The sequence below is a fragment of the Phalacrocorax aristotelis genome, chromosome Z, assembly GCF_949628215.1.
Source record: "Phalacrocorax aristotelis chromosome Z, bGulAri2.1, whole genome shotgun sequence".
Taxonomy (NCBI): Eukaryota; Metazoa; Chordata; class Aves; order Suliformes; family Phalacrocoracidae; genus Phalacrocorax; species Phalacrocorax aristotelis.
Window position 1 is genome coordinate 10,074,561 of NC_134311.1, and position 10,608 is coordinate 10,085,168.

Below are 10,608 nucleotides of genomic sequence, written 5' to 3' on the forward strand. Positions count from 1 at the left end.
GGTACTCCTACTCAGTTATCTGGTAAAAGTTACCAAGCTGTGAACTTGCAGGAGAAAAGCTGCCTCCTACAGACCTTATAAAAATGGCACAGTGTGCAACTCTGCAATGGTGCATAGCTCCACTATATGGCATTTAATCTTTTTTCTTTCAAATAATCAAGGGCTACTCAGTAAAAAAGAATGAGGGAAAACATCCACTGCTGTGCAACATCTTAGTTAACTGATGTGCTAAACCCAGCTCACACTTGCTTTCAATTGTCATGGCTCAGCTAAATCAATGAAGTTATACAGAACCACCCTATTTAACTACCTTGCATATTAGATAAGAGCACACTAGTTTCCCAAAAATTCAAATTTACAAATAATGTCCTCTAATACTGCCTGTATTCCAGAGAGTCCAGGAGCTATTTCAAACAAAAAGGCACTGTATAATGTACTTAACATTCCACAGAAAATTATAAATACACAGTAAAATATGACAAATTTTCTCATGAGCCAGCAGCACTGAAGTTTGCAGTTAATGTAACTTTGCAACTACAATATCTAGGAACAAGCATCACAGATTCTGCTCAACTGGATTCCTAATGAGCTGCATCATCACCTGAATTCCATTTAACAAAATTTATGCTATTAGCTGAAATTTCTTAGTTGGACAGCTGCTATCTAAATTATTAAAATATCTGCTTTGAAAAGAAAGGAATTGGTGTAAAAAGTCTGAGACTGCACAAATGTACTGAACAATCATGTCACTGAAAAGACTTCGCACGAAAAGGATAAAGTAAGTTTTCATACCTCTGTTTAAAGAGGAAAGAAATTAGTTAAATTCAAAAACCGATTGCAGAGACACAAGATCATACTTTTATGCTGTGTTAAAGTTATGCATCTACATAAAACCACAAGCTTTTACACAGCAAAACTGGAAGTTTCCTGGTCTATGTTGTTCCCCATTTTGTTGAAAAGTAAAGTGGTCAATGACAAGTATTTTGGCTAATTGCCCCTACATGGACAGAATTACACATTTTCAATTTCCACAGGAAAGGCTCATAAAACCACCCTTTTCTTTTTCTTTCTGAGGCAGCAGTAGTGACAGTAAGGACTGTATTTATTAATAATGTTAAGAAAACCCGTGTGTTGGCTTTATCAGCCAACACCCTCGGGGTAACAGTTCTGTTATCATAAAAATAATCTTTATTTTCCCAAGATACCCACTTAATATGTGGAATTCTTCCAAAGAAAGAGGAGGTTCCCTACTGAACGCTGTTGTGAACCTCTTATCTCAGGAGTTCTAAGGAAAGAAACAAAATAAAAATGCCCTAAGATTACAAATAATGGACAAACCTCATGATACTTTAAAATAAGGTTATTAAAAGGGAATTAAAGGTAGGAACTATGAAGGAGAAATAAGGAAAATAAATTAATGTCTCAGTTAACAGGTACCACTATTAGAAATCACTGTACTGTAGTTTTCCAAAGGAAACTCTGAGAACCCAGCACCCTTACTCCCACTGAACTGAGGCTTCTGGCATACAGCAAGTTAATCACTTATATAGATCAGCAAAATGCCTCCTCACTGTCTCATATGCATTGCCTTCAACTTTTCTGAGTGTAGAATTGCCTCAGTAATACCACCCAGTTCCCCACTGGCAAAGCCAAGCAACTTCTTAGAAAGTGAGTGAAGGAGTTTTAATTTCTTTACACCAAAGAAAGCCACATCTTGAATAAGCTAAGATTTAAGCTGTTGTGTGAGTCCCATCTTTAGCTGTGTTTTAAGAAAACGGCAGCATTCCTGTGCTTTGCATTGTGTCTAAAGTCTGAGGACTGCTCTGGGAATGAGCCACGCCAAAGAGCTTAATGTGGGGGAACATAAAGACTTCAAATCCTATTTGGCAGTACGCATGGCTTAACACAATGATATCCTCAGCTTTTCTGAGATTACAGTGCTGCTTGCCATACAGAAAGGGAAAACTAAGCTCCTGGTGAAGTATAAAGTACAAAGTACAGAAATTAAACTCGGTGATTGCAGTTTGAGAGTTAGGTGCGCGCATTCTTTCCCTGCATTTGAGAGTGAAATCCTGAAGAAAATGGAATATTCGGAATTTTCCACTTAGCCATAACAATGAACTATGTGAGCTTGGCAAAACAGAATGTGATGGCTAGAGAGGGGAACTGAGAGGTAGCAAAGCACTTGTTTTACAACTGTATCCTTGAGGAGAGCGGGGAGACTGATCAAAGCAAACATCCCACCTCAGAAGCCACTGAGAACAGGGTGATAAAGAGTATAATCGAGGAGAACAACCAATTGGGATGTTGATATGAGCTAAAACAAAGTGCCCATTTGGTGAACCATCCTCATTATAACACTAAAAATCAGGCCCATAGGCCAGGAACCCACCCCACCCCTCCCAATAAGCCCCTTACTCCCTGAGCATGCCTGGTAAATTAAAAGTGAGCTGTACCTTTACATCAAAATGAGAAAGAAATTAACTAATTATCAGCTGAGGGGTGTGAATATTAGCTCTGACTGGCACATTTAACTGCATAAATGCCTTGTAGTTTCTCGGTGTGGGATGCTGGCTTTGTGGGTTACCACCTAGCACCAATCTTTGCACAAAATGAATTAAAGAAAATACCTCTGCTCTGTGTGCAGTTTGGCATCTTGCACACCGATCGAACAAATCCACTTTGCTTTTCAGGATAACAAGAGCGGGCTCTAATTTAGCTCTAAAGGGAGTTCTGAATGCAGCTGAAAATCACTCATTGTGCCAGTCCACTTCAAAGCTAAGTATTCCCAGGGCACATCAGAATCTGCTCTAGAGATCTGTATACAGAAGAGTCAAGATTTGTGTGCATGGTGGAGGAGGGAAAAGGTCTGGGTGTGGAGCCAGTAAAAGGAGCAAACTGCAGAAGAGTAGTAAGAATGGCACCTACATTACCGTGTCACAAAGACCCCACCGTACATCTGTGTGCATCTTCTCAGGATGCTCAAGCCAGGAGACAGACGGAGAGTATGCAAACCCTGAAAACTTACTGGGGTGGAATGGAGACACTGCTCCCAGCCAGCTCATAAAGCGCACAGAAAAAATGTATACAAAGGCAGTATATGGTTACCAACCTAAAAATCCATGAGGCAGACTTGTATGATGGTATTGTTTGTCCTCCATCTCACCAAAGGAGACTCGGAAGGACTGCCTGAGGACCACTAGAGTACATGTGTTTTGGGGCTGGACTGCCAAACACATGCATCTCAGTGCTCATTAATTTTTCCTTATGAAATCATGAATCTGAATGAGTAAAGTTAGTTTTGCTTTAATTTTTGGAAATAAACGCATCTTCCTTTCCAGTAAGAGCTTGCATTCAACTTTTCTACACCGTTGCAACAGCATTTCCTACACCAGCTTGCTGGGGTCTAACATTTCTCTTAACATCTTTCACATGGAAAGCTTCAATGCAACAAGGGCTTCTTACACATATGGTCTGAAATCCTCCCATCTGTTCTTTAACCAGATATATTCAGTCTTTTACTAGCCACTCCTTTGGCTTCTTAATTGGCCAAAGGGAGATCATGCAAGCTTCTGAGTTTTGCCCTGCTCGGCAACCACTGAGGAGATGGAGAAATGCCCGCTGAGGGCATGAAAGCTTCTTTAGCTAAAAGTCGAAATGAAACACTTTCTGGCCAAACACAAACAAAAGCTTCTCTGGTGCCAAAAGAAGGCTAGCAACCAAGCTGACTGACACCTGAAGTCTGCTCCTTCATCCCCTCTCCAGATGTCCTCAAAGCCAGAGACTATACAAACTTAGCCAAGAGCAGGTACTCATATCCAGGAGATGAACAGCTTTTCACACACACTCCTCCAATTGCTAGTGCATTTTTCAGCACTGTCATACAAGTTCCAAGCACACAGTCGAATTTGACATTTACATTAGTTTCATGGCTGCTTCCTTCACAATAAACAGAGGTTTCAATAGTAAAATAGGCACAACCTTCCTCATCAAATTAAAAGAGCTTCTGGGACTGTTTTTATTAATAAAGACCTTATATTTAGACTTCTGAGTATCTCTGGTGCTTTTATTGCCTTATTTTAGATTTTATGCACCTGAGTCTTTCAGTAGATCCAGTCACTTATATTTACAGTGCAGAGTAATGAAATATTTAACTGCAGTTAAAGCTACAGTTTTTACATCACTAAAATTAAAAACAGAAGAAAAACAAAATCTTCCAAGGGATTTCTTTGAAAACTTCTGCTTTTTGGCATCTTACTTTTGGATTGTTAAAGTCCTTGGGAAAACTTCTCAAATAGAATGCCGTGATTCTAAATGATTTTACAGAATCCACCTTGAATCTTTTCTTCCTCACCAATACAGCACAGCAAAACTCCCTCAAATGGTAAAAGCAAGGTAAGATTTTTGATAAATTTTTAAAAACCCCATCATTTCTGAATGAAAAGCAACGACAAAATTCAAGATTATAAGTCATAAAAGCCTCATATGGGAATGACACTTTCTAATAGTCAGGTAGGACAATTTGATCATCTTCACCGTGAAGAAACAATTACTGAATGCCCACAGAGTCATGGTTCTGACCAAAGGACAGATAACACTACTTCATACTTAATAATAAGAAGAAACACAGGTGCAGCTAATTATTTGCAATTCACACACAAACACACCAGCTGTTATTTCAGTAGCCCATATAATTTCTGTAGGTAGTCATTGTAACAGAAGTCTTGACCACTAACGTATCAGACCTACTGTATTTACAGGCTTTGCATCCACCTCGCCTCCAGGTACGCCCTGAGCCCCCCCACACTAATCAGCATCAGGCTGGATCAGGGACTTGGAAGCGAGTTTGTCACAGCACAGCACCCGGATGCAGCGGGCAGTTCTCGGCACACTCCTCTATTACTGAACCAATACTCCACCAGGGCATTCAGAGTTGTACTACTCTAGGCGCTAAACAGCAAACAACTGTGTAAGGTACTTGAGGTCATTGAAAATCCTGCAGCATTTATAAAACTGAGATGCTCAATCTTCCGGCCCTCACGAATTTTCACATGACATAAATTAACGTTAATGAGCACCACTGCTAACAATCTCCGCACAGGCTAAAGATTGTTCATAGAGCAGCTCTCCAAAGCTTGCCCTCACTTCAAAGACATGCCAGAGTATGACACAATTGCACTTTTCCTCAGTGCTAATCTTTTACTTTATCCAAACTCTACATTCAACATTTTTATTCATTAAAAATACACCAATATATAAGAATATAATAATTCCATTAGCTTTTGTTTGATGGTCACATCTTTCCACAGTCATTCCCTGTCACAAAATGTTCTTTCTCTGGATTATCCAACCAATTTCGTGCCTTCCCAGCCTTATACCACACTTCCTTCTATAAAGCTAGATCTAAAGCAGCCTCTTTATGCCCTCTAAATGTAATGTCTTTTATCTTCTCTGCTGCTACAACCACATTCTGACTGCACAAAGACCCTTGACAGCACAAAGAGCAAGCAAATGGCCTTGAAAATCATGAAATAATACTGGTAGCAAGCTCTTTTAAAAAGAGCCTTATAATCGTGTGCTGCTATTATTCTCTGAACGATATTGGGTTTTATTTTGGAAGGGATGTGGCAGTAAAATCAACCCAGATACTGTACAGAACGCTGGCGGTTCCCGGGCAGTTACACCTAAACTTCCCAGTATGATAAACAGATACCAGGTATCACTTAAAATATACAGAATAGACCTTGTTAATTTGTGATCACTAAAAATCCAGCTTGAAACCACTACTTTAAACAATTTTTAAGTTTAGAAAAGACGTTTTCTATACATCTTGCATGTGTCATTGTTGAGTTGAAAAAAACCAAAAAGGGATACTGACACAGAGAGATAGACGGAAAGGGAACAGTAACAGATGACTGCTTTGGTAGGAAAGTAGCTGAACTAAACTAATCTGAATGGCATCAGTTTATCATATAAAGACATTTAATTTATTTCATTATTCTCTGTGGGCAGCTAACGCACCCCAAGGCCCTAACATATTCAAGGAGATGAGCATAGCGGACAAAGACTCCTTCAGAGTGCAATATTTAATGAAACTTAAATTAGGTCTCAAAAGAGCAATAGAGTGTATATTAAATATGGCACCGACACTGAGTCATTCTGTTCATATGCGCGTGTTTTAAAGTAATTGCCATCAAATTCGCACAGGACCCAGAAGATTTTAACACAGTTTTAATATAGCCATGCATATAGCTTCCATTTTAACCTACACTTCATAGTATTTTGTTAACATGAGACACAGGATAGAAAGGTAAGGAAAAGTCTGCAGCTAGGACTGAACATTTCCGTAACAAACAGAATAATTTTGTTTTCTTAAAAATGAAGTGAAAGGCTACAGGATTTTGGGTTTTGTTTGCCTCTTTAAATTTATAGATATATGTATATGTCAAATAAAGTTAAGAGACTATTCATATTTTAAATACTGCAATTTAACAAAGTGATCAGGAAGGTGTTATTGCCAAGTGTTTTATACATTATTATGTTTCTATGTATTTACATGAGGGGAAAAAAACCAAAACAAAACTGAACAAAACAGACACCCAATTCCAAACTTGGATTCAATCCATTCTCTAATAAAAAAAACTTACCTGCAAACAAACTCACTTTCATACAGCACTCTGATGCACTGTAGTACAAAATACTATGCAATAAAATTTTAAAAAGTTAATCGTAAGCAAAAACATTTTTAAACATGAAAGTAATCCACCAGTCTTACAAAATTTGGAAGAAAAACCAAAAAAAGGTTTTTATTTTCCCAGTAAATATGACAAAGAAATAGGTACTTAAAAAATAGAATCAAAAACATACAAAAAATATGGTCTTGAAGTTCATGGTTTTGAAAAGGGTTGGTATACAACTGAAATAATTTTCATGCAAAAAAAGTGACATTATGAAAAGGACAACAGGACAGCATGGTTCTGTTTGCTGAATATACTGCCGCAATTTTGTTCTGCAATGCACTTTCTTCCAAATCCAGGGAAGCAGCATTCAGTTAGGCCAGAGGAAGAAAGGCTCAACACAGCAAGATACAGAAACACAGAGACACTACCTCAATTACTAGGACAGAAGGAGGATAGATACTTGTCATAGTCCAGAACATGATAAACAGAATTAAAGACAAAATCTTGGAGTAAGGAATGAAGACAGGAACTTCAAGATTTGACTGCTAATGAGACAGAAAGCAGAAAAACAGGAAACAAAACAGACCTTAAGCAAAAGTAGAGGAAGGTTTAAGCTCTTCATACCACTGTAGTAACGGTCCTCCCGTGACTCCAGATGCGTCGATGCTGTCTGTCAACCATCAACACAAAGGGGTTTGGCCGAACTGCAGTTTTAGGGCCAGATGTGAGCTTCTGCCTATGATATCAAGTCATTAACTGTCATTAACTGTTAGAACTAGTCATATAGACAAATGCAGACTACAAGCGTTAGAGTTTAAACTGGTATATCCTTTGGAGTATACTTGTGTATTCGCTCTTCTTGCAAGTCTCTGTATTTGTAGTTTCCTGTAGCCAAGGATCATGCAAGTGTGTCATAGAGGAAATCAAGCACCTGTAAACCACTAATTGGGGGACACTGTAGTGAAGCATACTTTTGCACCATCTCACTAAAGACTTTTCCTAAATTTTGTATTTTCTTGTCTTTTGCTCTCAAAAACAGACAACAACCAGATCATCTAACTGATTAAACAAAACTTTTGCAACTTGACTGAACTGTGATAACTTACTGCAGATCATGTGGAAGCAGCAATACTTAAATCTCTTCTTTGGCACTCTTCATATTAATCTGAATCTTAGCGAAATACTAATTTCTTTTTTTTCTGTAATTTGCATTCTGCAGGCTTGTTTTAAAATTTATCGAGATACAAAAAAAAATTTGAAGAATCCTTTATATAAACTTGTATAGAACTCAATACTTGCACAAAAGTCCATTTACTGGGAGTGCCCTGGAAGTTTAATTAAACAGTTTTGAATATTATAGCGGAAAAGCCCAGCATCTCCTTCGCACATGCCAATACCTCCAACTTTTGAAAAGGATGTCTGGCAGTTACACATTTCTAGCATTTTATCTTAACACAGTTCTGTGTTGTACTATTTTGACAGATTCTTTGTGTTGCTTGGGTATTCAATTTGCTGGAAACTGCTATTAAAATAAGACAATCCTGTTAGCGTGCTTACTGTAGGTACTATAATTCTTAAGCTTTTACCAATTTAAACATTTCTGAGAAAACTTTCTTTATAAAACAATCACTACATCTTTCTCATTAAGGACAACACCCACAACTAATTAAGGAGAGATTAACTGCACTGTGCCAGATTGTTTTTTTCAATTCAAAGATCCACTTACTTGAGGCTGCAGATCCAGACTTAACAAGCACTACAGCCATTTTATGATTAGAGACTTATGCTAACATTATATGGAGGAGTAACAACTACTCTTTTCAGAAGTTACATTATCAGGGATACTTAAAATGGATGGATTTTCACCTTTTCATGTTACTTTAATTATGAGCTGAAACAGACCTTGGGTATTAAAGCTTTAAGGGATCATTCCCAGACCTGAAGGCATCAGATAGCTTTTAAATGACACAAACATGAAGGAACATTACAAAACCAACTGCTGTCTTTATAAGGTTTGCTCTTAAATAGTAGATTTTCTGAAGGGACACAGGTTTGAAAAATAACTAAGTAATTAACTTTCAAATAGTAGATTTTCTTAAGGAAGAAAGGTCCACAGAATAACCAATTCCTTTCTCTTTGAGGAAGTGCATTACAGAGGTCTGAAGGGCACTTAATCTACAATGTCAAAAGAACTCATTTTAAAAAAAAAAAAAATCACACAAAACAGTAATTTGGTATGGCATTGTTTTATTTTATCAGCTGCAGATTTACGTGGAAGTGGAAAATTCAGACAAATAGTCATGACAGTGAACAAAGTCCATCATGAAAGATAAAAAGAGTGTTTTGCAATAAACTTCCAGACAATTCAGATGGGTTCAACAATCACCAGCTTTTACTGGAGTGCTAACAAGAAGCCTGCAATGTTCCTGAACTCCCTTTCCTAACAGACATACACAGACTACCAGGAACTAGTCAGACCCATCTTTTGATAGTCTCCATGACTATTGACATTGACATGACAGTCACTAAGTCTGACAGAAAATATGTGATCCACAGCCAGACCCCGAATGAAGCGGAGTTCAATGCAATGAGGTGACATGAGGCCAACTGTTCTTTTCACCGTGATTCTTTTCACCATGACAACAGCTGTTTCGAGGCATTCCTCGACTAAAACACCAGCCTCTTCCAAGCATCAGTCTTCCAGCTGAGCCTGCTTCTCCTCATCCACGCTCTGCAGTTCCTGCACATACATCTGCGACAGGTATTAAGAAAAAACAGGCGACTCCTCCCCCAGCCTAACGTTGGGAAGAGCCGGTTAGGATTGGGAGGGTGGGGGTCGGCCCTCCGACTCAGGGGGACAGCGAAGGGAGGCAGGAGGGGCCAAGCGGCCCTTCCCCTCCCCGCCCCAAGTCCGGCGCTTCCCGCTCAGGCGGCGAGGGCGGGAGGCCGGTAGCGCCGCCCCCTCACAACACCCCTCCCGCCGCGCCTGCCTCGGGGCCGGCTACACCAGCGGCACCAGCATCCTCTTCTCAAGCGGCTGCTCGCGAGCAAACGGCGGCTGCTCGTCCTCCTTCAGCAGCTCGTCCAGGTCGCCGTCGTCCGGCTCCACCGCGCCGGCGGCCCGGCAGCGCCGCAGGTGCTGCAAGGCCCGGCGGTGCTTCTCTTGCAGCCGCCCTAGCTGGTCGCGCAGGGCCTCCGCCTCCTCGCCCCGGTCGGCGGCGGCGGCGTTGTGGGGACAGCCGGGGCTGGGCCCCAGCAAGGCCTGGCGGAAGAGGCAGCGGTTCTCCCGGCGTAGGCGGCGGTTCTCCAGCCGTAGCCGCGCGTTCTCCTGGCGGAGCCGCGCGTTATGCCACTCCCGCTCCTCCCGCTGACGCAGCGCCTCGCTGTGGCTGGCCGCCAGGTCCGCGTACCGCTCCGCCAGCTGCTGCGGCGAGCCCCGTGACTGGCCCCGCCACCCGTCCTGGCCGCCGCCCGCCCCGCCGCCGATGCTGCTACCGGTGGCGGCGCCGAGCCCAGCCCGGCCCCTCCGCGCTGAGCCCTCGGAGCCCCAGCGCCCCTGCAGAACGCGCATGCGCCTCATCCGTGCCGTTCCCGCAGGCCGCCGGCACGCCCCGCCGCCGCCGCCAGAGGAGGAGGAAAAGAAAGAGGAGGAGGAGGAGGAGGAAGGAGGCAGGCCGTCGGCGCCGGCTCCTTATGCAAATAGAGGGGCGGGGCTTCGGCCGGCAGAGGAGGGGTCGGGGGTCGGGGTGGAACAGCTGGAGAGGGCTGGCGGCGCCATTTTGGGGGCGGCGCCATTTTGGACATGGGCCTCGGCCCCTTGCTTCCTAAGGCCGGCACGTCTGGCCAGCAGGGCGGCTGGGGCCTCAGCCCAGAAACCCTTCTGGGTTTTAACTTCGGCCCAGTGCCCCAGCCGTGTGAGGTGGACTGG

At 42.0% G+C, this 10,608-nt stretch overlaps 1 protein-coding gene across 1 annotated transcript; it reads right to left on the reverse strand.

The window, feature by feature from the left end:
* Nucleotides 1-8,910: 8,910 nt before the first annotated feature.
* On the reverse strand, nucleotides 8,911-10,368 carry TUSC1 (tumor suppressor candidate 1). The gene has a single exon (XM_075078924.1). It carries the CDS (start codon nucleotides 10,258-10,260, stop codon nucleotides 9,682-9,684), a length of 579 nt encoding a protein of 192 aa, XP_074935025.1. The 5' UTR covers nucleotides 10,261-10,368; the 3' UTR covers nucleotides 8,911-9,681.
* Nucleotides 10,369-10,608: the final 240 nt, after the last annotated feature.